The 14,973-nt window shown below is 51.4% G+C and overlaps 7 protein-coding genes across 7 annotated transcripts; 5 read left to right on the top strand and 2 right to left on the bottom strand.

Annotated features, from left to right (window-relative positions):
- Window positions 1-1,684: 1,684 nt before the first annotated feature.
- LRP88_05701 (MBL fold metallo-hydrolase) lies at window positions 1,685-2,710 on the top strand (the record flags this gene model as incomplete). The annotated part of the gene is made up of 1 exon (XM_083242251.1): window positions 1,685-2,710. One exon carries the CDS (start codon window positions 1,685-1,687, stop codon window positions 2,708-2,710), a length of 1,026 nt encoding a protein of 341 aa, XP_083101187.1.
- A 151-nt stretch (window positions 2,711-2,861) lies between these two features.
- LRP88_05702 (chaperonin 10-like protein) lies at window positions 2,862-4,064 on the bottom strand (the record flags this gene model as incomplete). The annotated part of the gene is made up of 5 exons (XM_083242252.1): window positions 2,862-2,964; window positions 3,012-3,063; window positions 3,114-3,696; window positions 3,754-3,892; window positions 3,946-4,064. 5 exons carry the CDS (start codon window positions 4,062-4,064, stop codon window positions 2,862-2,864), a joined length of 996 nt encoding a protein of 331 aa, XP_083101188.1.
- Window positions 4,065-4,375: 311 nt separating this feature from the next.
- LRP88_05703 (kinase-like domain-containing protein) lies at window positions 4,376-5,622 on the bottom strand (the record flags this gene model as incomplete). The annotated part of the gene is made up of 3 exons (XM_083242253.1): window positions 4,376-5,117; window positions 5,169-5,464; window positions 5,524-5,622. 3 exons carry the CDS (start codon window positions 5,620-5,622, stop codon window positions 4,376-4,378), a joined length of 1,137 nt encoding a protein of 378 aa, XP_083101189.1.
- A 333-nt stretch (window positions 5,623-5,955) lies between these two features.
- LRP88_05704 (acyl--CoA ligase) lies at window positions 5,956-7,688 on the top strand (the record flags this gene model as incomplete). Its single annotated transcript, XM_083242254.1, has 2 exons — window positions 5,956-5,989; window positions 6,043-7,688. The coding sequence occupies 2 exons, from the start codon at window positions 5,956-5,958 to the stop codon at window positions 7,686-7,688; spliced, it is 1,680 nt and encodes a 559-aa protein (XP_083101190.1).
- Window positions 7,689-8,155: 467 nt separating this feature from the next.
- LRP88_05705 (acyl-CoA dehydrogenase/oxidase) lies at window positions 8,156-9,707 on the top strand (the record flags this gene model as incomplete). Its single annotated transcript, XM_083242255.1, has 4 exons — window positions 8,156-8,485; window positions 8,539-8,751; window positions 8,804-9,121; window positions 9,186-9,707. 4 exons carry the CDS (start codon window positions 8,156-8,158, stop codon window positions 9,705-9,707), a joined length of 1,383 nt encoding a protein of 460 aa, XP_083101191.1.
- Window positions 9,708-10,803: 1,096 nt separating this feature from the next.
- Window positions 10,804-11,493, top strand: LRP88_05706 (uncharacterized protein; the record flags this gene model as incomplete). Its single annotated transcript, XM_083242256.1, has 1 exon — window positions 10,804-11,493. The coding sequence occupies one exon, from the start codon at window positions 10,804-10,806 to the stop codon at window positions 11,491-11,493; it is 690 nt and encodes a 229-aa protein (XP_083101192.1).
- A 1,275-nt stretch (window positions 11,494-12,768) lies between these two features.
- On the top strand, window positions 12,769-14,749 carry LRP88_05707 (acyclic terpene utilization AtuA family protein; the record flags this gene model as incomplete). Its single annotated transcript, XM_083242257.1, has 4 exons — window positions 12,769-13,177; window positions 13,238-13,721; window positions 13,781-14,538; window positions 14,604-14,749. The coding sequence occupies 4 exons, from the start codon at window positions 12,769-12,771 to the stop codon at window positions 14,747-14,749; spliced, it is 1,797 nt and encodes a 598-aa protein (XP_083101193.1).
- Between the last annotated feature and the right edge of the window lie 224 nt (window positions 14,750-14,973).

The following is a 14,973-nucleotide window of genomic DNA, read 5'->3' on the forward strand; positions in this document are numbered from 1 at the left end:
TGTCCTGCATCATCCGCGATCGGGTCTTGTCTCTTTGTCTGCGTCGAAAGGCCCAAATCAACCATACGGGTTACCTCATGTCTCACGACGAATTCGCTGATGAGATCCAGCGTTCTCGAGTTTACGACGCTGATTCGAAACAGTCCCTCATCACCATCATGCTCTTGATGACAGAGCTGTGCCTGTGCCTGTCAAACATTCTGACAGTGGCACAATCGGTCAGGGACTTGACAGGGTCCGAGTCCCATGGCTCATCTAGAAAGACAATGCAGATTTGGGAGTGCAAGAAGGATCTCGAAACGTGGTCCATGAAGGCCGTGACCTCCTCGCCGGCGCTAGCGAGCACACAGCCTGGCCGTCACCAAGGCGGCGAACCGAAAAGCTCCATCTTAATGTTTGCCCACCTTGTCTGGATTTATTACCAGTAAGACTAACCCTGCCAACACTCTGATTGTCGATGCATTTACTGATTGACCAAATAGCTCTAGTCGAATCACGCTCTGCAACAGTGAGTTACTGTTGGACGCGGCTACCAATACCCTTTTCCCTTGCGGCAGTGCCCGGTTTCCGTCAACGACAATCGAAAGAATACGTGTGGAGCTCTGGGATGCAACAACGGACATGACGCAGAGACTTGGTCAGCTTCTGAAGCTTCAGCTGGCACACTACCTGCCCAGTAGTGTCGTGAGCTGTATAGCACTGCCACTGGCCCTTCATCTACTAGATGCAAAGCTATCTGCAACAGGTCCTTGTAGATCAGTAGATGAGACCAGCGGCGTTGGGAGACAGAACTGCCTCAACATCCTCATCAACGCCATACGAGAGTACCGCCCGAGGCACGAGGAAGCAGATTGGATCACGAGAGCCATCAGGTATTTCATGGAGTGCACATACCTTGAACCGACTGCATCATCCAGACAAACCGTGAATGGGCAAAGTCCCGAGGCGGATAATGTCATGACACAGAATCCAACACACTATCTTAAGTTGGCCTTGACCCTCGACTTGAGCCTCGGCCAGGACCGACTGCCTGTGGAGAAGGACTTTCCTACCAGAATACAGGCCCTGATAAGTAGAACCGGATGCTTTATGCCCATTGTATTCTCGCACGGAGTTCAAGTCGGTGGCAATGTTGGGGCTACTCCCGTGCAACAACACTCGTCCGAGATGGAACAGAGCGCCATGGCTTGCGCGTCGCCGCAAGTTCCAGATTTTACTGGATGGATCCAGAACGACCGGTCACTATTCTTTGCTCAGGAAATGGGGTTGGGTCCGTAGATGAATGAGCCAGCCCGCGGTGTTTGTGGACCTTGAGGACACCTCCAAATGAAGCCGCTCTTAGATGTTGGAGCTTGCTTCAATGCTGCTGTACGCCCCCACCGTACTCTGGCGAAAAGAGAGGGATCGGAATTTAAATCCGAGACCACTCAATACCTGATAGATACATATAAATGAGCCACTGCAGTAGCCATGGTTGCTTTCTCCTTGCTCCGCTCCAGACGATCTGTGTCATAACCGCCCACATTACCAACCCATTCTACGCCACTGTCGTGAAGGACTACTCAAGATGACTTGTCTGCCTGGGAATGGAGCCACTTGCACCTTATCAATCATTGACACCACCTGCTCCCTAACCGTGCCAGCCGATACCCTGGTTGAGCCAACCATACCGGGACACGAGTTGATGAACTTTCCTACCTTCTCCTTCTTGATCACGCACGAAACTACAAGGAAGCAGTTGCTATTCGACTTGGGCTGCCGGAAGGACTTTTGGAATCTCCCTGAACCCATCTCCAAGACCATCGATGAGAGGGTTCCTGGAATCAGGGTTGACGACAGCCTCGCTGACATCTTGCAACAAGGTGGCATTAACCTGGAACAAATTGAGGCGGCAATCATCAGTCATCACCACTACGACCACATGGGTGACCCCAGCACATTCCCAGAGACCATGGACCTCATTGTGGGCCCCGGATTCTGCAAACACTTTCTTCCTGGATACCCAAAGAACCCCAACTCACCTGTGCACGAGTCTGCCTTTCAAGGGCGAACGGTCCGAGAAGTTGACTTTGACGGACACGCCAAGGTTGCTGGGTATGAAGCCAGAGACTATTTCGGTGACGGCAGCTTGTTCCTCCTCAATACTCCAGGACACGCAATCGGTCATCTTTCTACCCTCGTCAGAACAACTCGCGACACGTTTGTTTTCCTTGGAGGAGACATTTGTCATTTTGGTGGAGCCTTCAGACCAAATGAACACACGCGTATGCCGGCGCAGCTCAAGAGGGAGGAGGTTGCACTACCGCCCTCAGCTCCTGAACTTGTCTCGTGCGCACAATATCTCTCATGCCATCCGAACCCCGACAGGGCGACTTCGACGCCATACTATCAGCCCTGTAGCCGTTCCGGCTCGTGGTATGTCGATCCACCAGAAGCACACAAGAGTGTGAACGCTCTCATGTCGCTCGACACAGACGACAAGGTCTTGGTCTTGATTGCCCATGACCCATCCATTATGGGCGCTCTCCCGCTCTTCCCGAATGGAAATCTCAATCACTGGCATCAAGCTGGATGGAAGCAACTGCTGCGGTGGAGGTTCTTGGCTGAGCTTCCTGTCAATGGACAGCCGAGGCCGTATCTTGTCGACGGGACTTACGTAGATGGGAAGCGGGTGAAGACACTCGATGGAACCAGACTTGAGACGCAGTAATCCTGATGCAATTTTCTTCCAACACCGTGTGGAATGAGATGATGGATAAGTCACTTCATGGCTTTGATGTTCTTCAGCGGGCAACCAGATGGCATTTATTGATCGTCCTCACGTGTTTTAACACCAAGAATGGATTCCCTCAAGCTCCTTGTTACTTCTCAGCATCAAATATGACCTTTTGGACTTTCATTGAGTCGAACAATTCGTATCCTTCAAGAGCGTTGCTGAGAGGCATCACAGTTGCTGTCATGAAACTATAATTTGTCAACCAGAGTACATACGCATAATTATATCGACTCACTCTAGTAGATGCTGTTTCTTTGCGAGTAGTTCCAATGCTTCGGTAAAGACGCCTGTACAGAGACATTAGCAACGAGTTGACACATCAACTGTCGAGACATACTTCGGACTGGGCATCTTCCCATCTTGATGGTGAGGTTCTTGCCGTAAGCTTGGTTTCCGGTCCACGGGATCTCACCGTTGTGAACACCGACACTAGAGATGGTGCCCCAAGGTCGAAGAAGCTCGAAACCCATCTTGAGGGCGGAACTGTGTCCCACGACCTCAATGACCACGTCGGCGCCACGGCCGCCACTCAACTCCTTGACACGTTGTTCCAACTCATCTTTCTGCGTGAGGTAGTTCCACGGCTCAGCACCGAGGCTTTTGGCAAGATCCAGTCTCGGCTCGATGCCGTCCACCGCCAGGATAGCTCTGGGCTTGTACTCGAGTGCAGCAATCAGAGCACAAATACCAACCGGGCCACAACCAATGACCACGACGAGGCTATCCTCAACATGCTTCTTGTCGAGATGGCTGAGACCGTTGGCTGCGGCGAAACAGCCGGTCGGAAATATATCAGCCATCAGACAAAGCTTGACGTCATCCACCTCTTTCGGAGCCTTGACAACGGTGGTCTCGGCATAGGGTATTCTCACGTACTCAGCCTGCGCTCCGTCAAGAAGGGCAGTGCCAAAGAGAAGGCTCTTATCACAGCGCGAGGAAAATCCACGTGAACAAAAGAAGCACTCCCCGCAGCTCACGGTGAAAGGACTGACGATGGCGTCGCCCACCTTCAGGTCCTTGACATCGGAACCAATTTCATCGATCAGGCCAGTGAATTCATGGCCCATGATAAATCCAGTTCCGGAGGGTTGGTGTCCGCGGAAGACATGAAGCTCGCTGAAGAAAATGTCAGCAATGGTGCTGGAAACGCTTCACTGGCGCTCTCGTACCTGCCGCATAGCGCTGTGTATTTGACCTTGACGATGATATCGGTGGGATGCTGAATGACGGGCCTGGGTCGATCCTCAAGCGCAACTTGCTTGACTCCTTTGAAGACGACAGCTCGCATTGTGACAAAGTTGGGTATCCGAATCAGACTAGGACGTATGGAGCAGGGGAGTTGTCGGGTAATGGTCTTGAAGAATGATGCAATCACCTGAATCCGGGGAACAGTAGCTCTCGGGGGCGGTGCCAGTCAGCCATCGGCGTTGAGCCACACTTGTACCCGGCGTCCAGTGGCAGCCGGCCGAGGAATACGGGGAGGGGGCCGAGGCACATGGGATTTAGTGCCGATCTAGTCCAACACAATACATTCGCACAGAGTCACACCTACGTCATATCACAGCACCTGAAAAGGCCATTACTCATTTGCAGCTAGACCTAAATCTTACTCAGTACTCGTTTCTCCTGCTGCAGTCTCGTGACTCGCGCGTACGCCCACGAAGCATACGCCAGTGTTTGCCGAGCAAACTGTCTCGCCTTGGCACCGCTCGCCTGGCCTCTTACAATCCTAGCCGCGATTCCCTGCATAATCACAGCTGTTCGAAAGTTGCTAAATGCTATGCCCCAGTCCAGAAAGCCGGTCGCGACCCAGTCAACGTCGCCCCAGTACCACGTCAGGCACTGCTTCATGCTGGGAATCCCGGGGACATTGTTCGGCCGGAAGTTCTCTTGCAGCTCCTTCAGCTCGGCAGTCAATGTCTCGGATGTTAGGAATGACACTTGCTGTGAGTTCCAGCTGAATGGCATGAGTAAGTTGACCAGATCCGACAGCGGATGGCCTTCGGTCGCCATCTCCCAATCTAGAATCCCAATCACTCTGGGTTCTGTCTTGTGAAAAACCAGGTTGTCGAGTTTGAAGTCTCCGTGCACCAGTCTTCGTATGTCTGGGGGGTGCGAGTTGCCGTCTGCAAAGAAGCTCACCATCTCTTCGTAATGGGGCAGCTTCCCGACAGCCTGTTTACCCGATAGACTTGTTGTGCTCGCCTGGGCTTCGGATGTCCGAGACAACGATTTGACTTGACGGGAATAAAAGCTCGTAGACTTCTTCCAGGTATCCAGACCAATCTGGGACAGGTCAACCGAATGAAGCTTGGCCAACGTGTCAACAGCCTGCTTCCAGCTAGCCAAATCATGAGCATACAACACATACCATGCCCCCGTGGAGACTTACATTGCACTACGCTCTTGCGGAGGGACACTGGGAAGCCATGCCTCCTCGAAAATCCTGCCATCGAGGAATTCCATGACGTAGAACGGCGTGCCAACAATGGAACTGTCGTTGCAGAGACAATACGCCTTGGGAACAGGGACATTGGTAGTCTCGAGGGCTTTGATGATCTCATACTCTCGCTCAATAGCATGTGCGCTTTTGGACAGCAGCTCGCCCGGTGGCTTCTTTCTCAAGACGAATTTCGCTCCTGTTGCCGACGTGATCTCGTAGGTTGGGTTAGACTGTCCATGGCCAAACTGAGGCATGTTAGAATGGCCTGGGCCACAACAATTAGATTGATGGAGTGTATAATCACCTGCTTCAGACTGATTGGAAGAGCGATTTGGGCCACATTTTGCTTGATGTACGTGCTCAGCCGCACAACGTCGATAGGTTGTCTCACCGTCTCTGCCATGCTGTCGAGCAAATGTGGCTCTGATGGTTACCAGAGACGTGGAGATGTTCAAATTCATCCTCCATCTTTTATGCTGAGAAGCATACGTTTCCCTTCGGGCAAAGCATTATACCTTGGACTCTGCCTACTGCAGACATGACTCATGGCTCCTGACTAATGAAGTTCCAGCTTCTATCGCATCGCAGCGAGCGGGAATAGCAAGGTAGTTCAAGAGGGAGCTATTGTTTGTTTATTATGTCAAGCTTTTGCTTTGTATCGTCTTGTGTACTCAGGCCCGTCTTGTTATTGCACCTCAATCACCGCACGCAGCTGAAGCTCTCAGGATCAAGCAACATGATCTACAAGTCCCAAAATCCCCAAGTCTCATGTGTGTCTGTCCAACTCTTACCTTGAGACCTTGAACTAACATCAGGCCATCAGTTGACCCAAACCAGACCCTGTGGTCCTGGCTTCTGGAGTCTAAATCCCTGAACCCTGAAGCCAATGGTCCAGGTTTCACCGATGCCATCACGCAGGAGCACATTAGTTACCAGAGGCTGAAAGATCACGCAATAACTCTATCATCAGCCCTGGTTGCCGCCCATGGCCTAGGCCAAAACGATGTTGTGGTCGTTTTTGGTAGAAACTCGATATGGTATCCTGTTGCCACACTCGCTGCCGTTCGCGTTGGTGCCGTAGCTTGCGGCGTGTCACCAGATTACACCATCGACGAACTGTCTTACAGTCTCAGGACCAGCAAAGCCAAGATCATTTTCGCCACGACAGAGACTCTGGAAAGAGCTAATGTGGCCGCTGCCAAGGTTGGGATCGCACCAAACAGCGTTCTCCTGCTTGAAGGTTCAAGTAATGGCGTCTCGAGCATTCAGACAATACTTGACACTTCCAAGAGCCTTGCAAGAATCCCAAAAACGCCTCCATTCCAGATACCTCGGGGAAAAACGAATCGAAATGTTTGCGCCTTTCTCTGCTTCAGCAGCGGCACCACTGGCCTCCCAAAGGCGGTCATGATCTCTCATGCCAACATCATCGCCCAATGCATCCAGATCACCGACATCACTCCCCCTGATCACGACAAGGTCCTCGCGGCATTACCATTCTATCATATCACCGGCATCGTACATCAATTGCACTTGCCCATCCACCTCAACGCCAATGTCTACGTTTTGGCCAAGTTCACGTTGGACAAGTTGCTCAAGACGGTCGCCGACTACAAGATCAAGGAGCTTCTCATCGTCCCTCCCATCCTGATTCGACTCGTCCGAGAACCGAAGAGGGTTGCAAAATACGATTTATCCCATGTCAAACGATTCTCCTCAGGCGCAGCCCCGTTATCTCGCGAGATCTTGAATCTCCTTGAGAAGGCCTTCCCGGGAACTGGCTTCAAGCAAGGCTATGGCATGACCGAGTCGTGCTCTGCCATTGTCTCTCACCCCCCTTCCAAGTACGCTTACAAGTACGCCGACCGCGTGGGCATGTTGGTGGGATCTACCGATGTGCGGATTGTAGATGTCGAGACTGGGGAGGATTGCCCTCCTGGTAAAGCCGGGGAAATCTGGGCTCGTGGACCGCAGATTGCCATGGGCTACCTCAACAATCCTGAGGCCACTGCATCAACGTTTGATCAGGATGGCTTCTTGCACACTGGAGATGTCGGATTGTTTGGCCAGGAGGGGCTTCTCTCCATCACGGATAGGCTCAAGGAGATGATCAAAGTCAAGGGGATCGGTGTTGCTCCAGCAGAACTGGAGAATCTTCTCCTCGGACATCCGCTTGTCCACGATGTTGCCGTCTGCGGTATTCCGGATGAGCGCGCAGGTGAAAGACCAAAGGCATATGTGGTTCTCAGGTCTTCCGGCTCCTCGAGGTCGATAGAAGCGGCGCGCGAGATCTTCGCCTACGTCAAGAGAGAAAAGGCACGACACAAATGGCTGGAAGAAATTGAGTTTGTCTCTAAAATTCCCAAGAGCCCAGCGGGCAAGATCTTGAGACGGAAGTTGAAGGACTTAAGAACAAGTAACCGTAAGAACGTCGTAGTTCGGGACTTCAGATCTGTAGCAAAGCTCTAGGTTTAGCATAAGTATGGAGGTATAATCGTCTCAATACAATAAGCTGTATTGTCCTATTAGTTGGCCGGTTTGCTTCAAGGTCAGACGTGCTCTATGCCAAGTCGCCTTTCTTGAGTGCTCTCTCTCATCCTTCGAACGATACAGCCATTCCGCGTACCTTAAGCAGTCCAGCTAGCTTGGACTTGCTCGATGCTCATTCCAAGCTTAGCCAGGATGTAACACAAATTATTAAAGCCTGCTTAATTAGATGTAGAGTTGGGGGGTCGCACCTCGGTTCTTTCGGAAATAGGTTCCCGAAGGCTCGATGTACTTAAGTATCAATGAACCAGGGTCAAAGACTCGAAGCAACCTTGGCGTGTCATGACAGCTCGCAGACTCAGGCCTCACTAGTATTTACATGATTAATCCACTTGTCGCTCGCTTTCCAACCCACAGTTGAATAGAGTGGTTGAACCAAGCCAAACGCCATGGAGCCCCCAGCCTCAGCTCGTATTCCCATCGCCTTTACCGGGCAGGTCAGCAACGAAGCCAAGAAGACGTTGGATGAGGTCGAGCGCTTCGTCCAGGAGAAATGCATTCCAGCCGATGCTGTCTTTGCGCAAATGCTCGGCAAAACAGCCGAGGAGCGCTTCGCCGCACACCCACAGATTCTGGAGGATCTCAAGGAAGAAGCACGTCGCAGGGGATTATGGAATCTGTTTTTGCCAAAGGGCCACTATGCTGAAGGAGCCGGTTACAGCAATCTCGAATATGGCTTGATGGCTGAGCAGCTTGGCAAGAGCCAAATCGCAAGTGAGGTACGTTATCCCAAGATCCCTACAGGTTGCATGCTCACATTCGAATGCTACAGACCATGAACTGCTCGGCACCCGATACTGGGAACATGGAAGTTCTGGCAAAGTTTGGAAACTCTGCGCAGAAGACGACATGGCTTGAGCCGCTCCTTGAGGGAAGGATCCGTTCGGCTTTTTTGATGACGGAGCCCAACGTTGCTTCCAGTGATGCCACCAACATCCGATTCGACATGAAACGCGATGGTGATGAATACATCCTGAATGGCAGTGTGAGTTGATTACAGGGACTATGGCGCTGCAGGGCTAACTGAGCGGCAATAGAAGTGGTGGAGCAGTGGTGCCGGAGACCCGAGATGCGAGCTTTACATCGTCATGGGTAAGACTGATGCGTCAAATCCGGATGCCTACCGCCAGCAGTCAGTCATTCTCGTCCCGGCCCGAACTCCTGGGATCACAGTTCATCGCATGCTCTCCGTCTTTGGGTATGATGATGCTCCCCATGGTCACGGGCACATTTCTTTCAACAATGTCCGTGTTCCTTCATCCAACATTGTCTTGGGGGAAGGACGAGGCTTTGAGATCATACAAGGGAGATTGGGCCCCGGTCGAATTCATCATACCATGCGATGTATCGGTGCGGTAAATATTGACAAAGCCACCCAATAAGTAATGCTCAGAAGTAACAACGCTGACCTGGGGTCAGGCTGAACGCGCTCTTGAACTCGTTCTATCTCGGATCCATGACCCGTCCAAGACTCCTTTTGGAAAGATGCTCCATGAGCACGGTCACGTCATCACTCAGGTTGCCCAAGCTCGCGTCGACATAGATGCGTCCAGGTTTGTCGTTTTGAACGCAGCCGTCAAGATCGACAAGGGAGGTGCCAAATCCGCCATCCGAGAGATTGCAGAGGCAAAGATCCTCGTACCCAAAATGCTCTGCCGCATCCTTGACAATGCCATCCAGATATACGGAGGCGCTGGTGTAAGTCAGGACACGCCATTGGCATACATGTGGGCCAGCGCTCGGACTATGAGACTTGTTGATGGTCCTGATGAGGTGCATATGCTCCAGCTGGGTAGACGAGAGAGCCGACGCGCAGAGGCCGTTAGAGCTCGACTGCAGGCACAGAAGGAGTTGGAGCAGGACTTGTTCAGCGCGTATAAGCTTGACAAGGTTGATGCTCTGCACATGGGGTGGACCAGCGACACGAAGCCGAAGCTATAGTGGACGGAGATTGTGGATAATTGGTAGATAAACATGGGTAATTCGATTTGCAGTGCGCTTCTTTACTATCAAGCTGCAGTGTCCCGATTCAGTGTATCTAACCCTGAGCAATGCCATGCCTGATCATCACAGGGCGAGTTTAGCTACCAATGCCCAGTGCCATACTGGACGTTTAGCAGCTGCATGGAGGTCCTTAAAATAGAGATATGAATCACGGAAGACCACGACAGTAAGATTTTACAAGGTGTTCCAGATTCTCTTATCCCATGTGCGTAGTCTCACTATTCAACAAGTACTATCCTCCAGTTAGGAAAAATTGATGAAAGCGAATGTTAGATAGTGAGAGTTGGTGTGTTGTTGAGCTTCAGATGAATACAGGAACTTCCCATTTAGTTACACACACGTATTCTCAAGACCACTCCGACAAAGATGTTTCAGACATGAAGGCGGAACCATCTCCTCAGTGCCCACAAGACTGCAACGCGTACCTCGCCCCACCTTGACCACGTGATAGCCTTAGTACAAGCGGGGTACAAAAAGTTTGATCAATGAAGCTATCACAGCCAAAGTCACATACAAATTATTTTGAACTGAACAATGGCTACGCTCTCAATTCCACAAGAGGCACAAGCCCTCAATGCCTACGATGACATGAGCTTTATCAAGGAAAATCATAGCCATCAAATGCACCCTAATGACCCGACCCGGGTGGCTGTTTTTCCGGCCGATAAGGCCCGCGGCACCAAATTTGAACCCTTCCCCGTAGAGACACGCAACTTGCACATTAACACACCGCCGCCATCGCCGCTGCAGCTTTTCCAGCTTTTCCTTCCTATCTCTCTCGTTGAGAGATGGGTCCAATACACTCAAAGCTGGCTTCTTTGGCTCAAGGAAAATGAGGTTGTCGATAGCTGGAATACCCCGATGACAAGGAAGGCAAGGCTGCGAGCTTGGCAAGGGACCTCTGTTGCAGAAGTATATGTATGGCTTGGAGTGCTAATTTATATGGGTTTACATAAGGAAAAAGACTATCAAGAGCCATTGGAGTACTCCAAAGCCGGGGGAACAGCGCCCTTTACACTCTATCATCAGGTTCATGCCCTATTGGAAGTTTCAGATCCTTCACCGCCACCTTCGCCCTTTTGACTACACCAAGATCGACGAGACCGGGCCTCTTCCGAAGGTATTCCAAGCCTGTGACGAGTGGTCTAATCATATACAAGCTGCGTCGGCGGAGATCTTCATCCCGGGCTCTCATCTCGCTATAGATGAGTGTATGGTCCGCTTCACAGGCAGGTCCAACGAGACAACAGTCGTCAAAGGCAAGCCTATTCCTCGAGGCTTCAGGATCTGGGTTGTTGCACAGCAAGGGTTTTTTATCCACTGGTTCTGGCACATCACGGGCGCACAATACGGCGCCGTTGGTGTTGAGCTTCCTCCCGCAAAGCGCCGCTGCACCCGCCGCACGCAAGGATCACAAGAGACACAAGAGGGCTCCTCAGACGAGCCTATCGCCTTGAACTCGACTCAAAGCGTCGTCGTGGCCCTAGCAAATACACTGCCAAAAGCGACATATCACGTCTTCGTCGATAACCTCTTCTCGTCGGCAGATCTCTTCCGCAGCCTCCGCATGCATGGCCACGGAGCCACAGGCACGGCTCGAGCTAACAGCGGCATCAACGAGGAGCTTGTTCACGATCTCAGAGGCGATAAAAGGCTAGGTACTAGCTACGACTTTAACCAGGTTAAGGTGATCCCTACGGCTGACAATCAGGTATCACGCTAAGACGCTTTCACATATAAATCTCTTACTAATTTGTCTTCTCTTCATCTCACAAGGTCAACCAAGTCGCTTGGAAGGATAACCGCCTCGTCTTGTTCTTTACGACCGTTTTTTCCGGCGAGGAGCGCGTTGAACGCCGCAGAAAGAAGCCCTCCTCCAAGAAGCCCGAGGCCCGTCAGATCCGCCGCTTCTTTGGCGATGAAGCTATTAAGGATATCTCTATCCCTACTGTTGCCGCCGAGTATAATGATGAGATGAATCACGTTGATCGGGGCGATCAATTGAGGTCATATTATGCGTATGATCATCCCTTGCGCCGCGGCCCTTGGCAGGCTCTTTGCTGGACCTTCTTGCTTGACGTTGCACTCGTCAATAGCTACGTTATTCAGTTACGGGGTCCTGAGCCAAGTTGGAAGCGATTCACAACTCAGAAAGAGTGGCGAGAATGCATTTACAACGAGTTATTTAACACCTACGCCCAGAAAAGCCAGTCGCGGCAACGTTACAGAGCAGGCGACGAGAGTGACCTTCAAAGCCCTAATTTACAGCGTGTTCACATCAATCGAGAGGTCAATCATGTCTATCGCAAGGTAAACTCAGCCTGCCTTGCTTGTAAGGGCTTTCGGCAGGGGCAGATAAGGTCAAAAGGTGAGAAAACAAGTCCCTTCTAGGAGCTCAGCAGTAACTGCCAAAGCCGGAAGCAGACTAGGTACGGCTGCCGCTTGTGCAATGTCGCGATTTGTAACAGCCAATATTGTTGGGACTTCTATCACCATGTAATTTAGGTGTGGCATTAAGTACCTTTCATTTGATGCATTTTAATTGGCCCCAACCCCTCGTCGTGACCTGGTTGCAGTCTTGTGGGCACTGAGGAGATAGCCAAGGTTCAAAAAGGGGCCCACTCGGAATTCTTCCTCGTAGGCATTTGTCATGACCAGCCAGACTCAGTCTAACCCAACTGCGGAAAAGGTCGACCGGTTTCCATAGGCACTTGACATGACTCAGCTCAGAAAAATGATCATTTGGATGGAATCGACTTCTCCAAACTAAATTGACATGACTCAGCTCATCCTGGGACCGAGGGCTTCCATTACCAGCCTTGACCACGGTTGAAGCAACGGAAATGCTTCGCCGCGGTGATTGCCCGTGGCATCTTGACCAAGGTAATGGTCGTCTACATAAACGGCGCCTTGTAATCATTACGCTTGGGCCATGTGTTTATACTGTCAATTATTACGAATTTTGAAGACCTAAGCCACAATGGGTTCCGTTATCGACATGCCGCTGCGAATCGCCTCTGCCTCTGGTTCAGTCACGGATCGGCGCCACGCGCTGGCCGACTTGGCCAAGGATGAGCAGGTCCAATTCATTGTTGGCGATTGGCTGTCTGAGTACAACATGACCACCAGAGGAGGAGGAAAGATTGACAGCGCAGGCAGTTCGGATGAGTTTGAGATTTCTTTCCTCGAGGCTCTAGAGCCCGCTTTGTCTCTCCTGGATTCGAGAAAGATCAAGCTCGTTGTCAACGCCGGTGCCAGTGACACTGAGAAACTTCACCAAGTTGTTGTGGAAAAGATTGCAGCCGCTGGGCTAAGCCTCAAGGTCGCGTGGATTGGTGGAGACGAAGTCTTGGATGTTGTCAAGAAGGCCGTCACCGAGGGCAACAAATTCAAGAGTCTTACTCACGGTAAGCTTACCCTCCTCCTACACTAGTGTTGCAGCAGACTCATTCTAGTCACTTGACCAGGCGGAAACCTCGTGGACTGGGGCCTGGAACCCATTTACGCTCAGTGCTATCTCGGTGCTTGGGGTATCGTCGAAGCACTAAAACATGGTGCCGACATTGTCTTGTGTGGCCGAGTCGCCGACGCTTCACCCACCATTGGATGCGCTGCTTACCATTTCGGCTGGCAGCGAGACGAGTATCAAAAGCTGGCCTCGGCATTCGTTGCCGGCCACTTCATTGAATGCTCCACATATGTCACTGGCGGTAACTTCAGCGGCTTCAAAGACTTGGTCGGCGATGTAACGAACCTGGGCTTTCCTATCGTGGAGATGAAGAGCGACGGCACCTTTTACGTCACCAAGCAGAAGAACCGTGGTGGTATGGTCACTGTCGATACGTGCAAGGCACAGCTGCTATACGAGATCCAAGGTCCCTTGTATTACAACTCGGACGTGGTAGCCCAACTTGAGGACATTATTCTTGAACAAGCAGGAGACAACAAGGTGTAAGCGGCCGATCACCTCCTCATTCTTACAGTGATAAAATGGCTGATGATTACGGTAGCTATGTTCACAACATTGGCGGGCTGAAGCCTCCACCTACCACCAAAGTCGGCATCACCGCCAAGGGAGGCTACCAAGCAGAGGCACATTACTTCCTCTGCGGTCTGGATATCGAGGAGAAGGCCTCCCTACTCGAACGCCAAGTACGGGCCATTCTGGATGAGTCCAAGTTCCACTGCCTGAAGTTCCGTGTCAACGGGCGATGTCCTGAGAACCCAAAGAATCAAGACGCTGCGACTGTAGATGTCCGCATCTTTGCTCAATCCCGGACTGAAGAGTCACTCAGTACTGCCAACTTCTTTCGCCCGGTTACGGATGTCATTATGCAGTCCTATCCGGGTGCTACATTCGCAGTAGATGCCCGACAAGCCCACCCCAAACCATACTATGAGTACTTTGTCTCTATTCTCCCACAGAGTGACATTGCTCATGTCGCCCACCTTCCCTCAAAAGGCCTTGACATTTCTATCCCAGCCCCTACCGACACTCTGGACTTTGTCTACGAACAGGCTACCTACGATACGGCGCTTCCAATTGATCTGGGCAGTTTGGGTCCCACCAGAAAGGCCCCTCTTGGCTACGTTGTTCACGCTCGTTCTGGCGACAAGGGGTCTGATGCCAACGTCGGCTTTTTCGTTCGTCACGCTGACGAGTGGGACTGGCTTCGAAGTCTCTTGACAGTAGACAAGATCCGAGAACTACTGGGGGATGATGATACTGGCAAGCCCATTTTCCGATTCGAGCTTAAGAACATCTCAGGTGAGTTTATTCGATACGTGATAAAGTATCGACTCGCAGTGAGACCCGAGACTGACGCTCCTCAGCCGTGCACTTCCTTCTCAAGGACCATCTAGACCGAGGTGTAGCCTCAAGTTCGACGTATGATGTGTTGGGTAAAAACTTGGCGGAATACTTGAGATGCAAACTGGTGGATATTCCAACCAAGTTTCTGGATCGTGGAAAGATTTGAGTTGCCTTGAGCTTCAAGAAACAGGAGATGTAATTGACTCTTCTATCATAGCCTCATTGCCGTCTGTGAAGCCACGGTCTGATTCCAAAGTACCTATTCTCCCCTGCCCATGACCTGGGTCTCAACGCCAACGTTGGACTGTGCAATGTAGAGATCTGCCCTAGTCTACACCTAAGCAACATGTCGCAGCCCTTCTCAACTTTCTTGATCTATCTCGCCCAAAC

Source organism: Fusarium phalaenopsidis (genome assembly GCF_050370095.1).
Source record: "Fusarium phalaenopsidis strain FUZ10S chromosome Unknown contig_32296, whole genome shotgun sequence".
In the NCBI taxonomy this organism is placed as follows: domain Eukaryota; kingdom Fungi; phylum Ascomycota; class Sordariomycetes; order Hypocreales; family Nectriaceae; genus Fusarium; species Fusarium phalaenopsidis.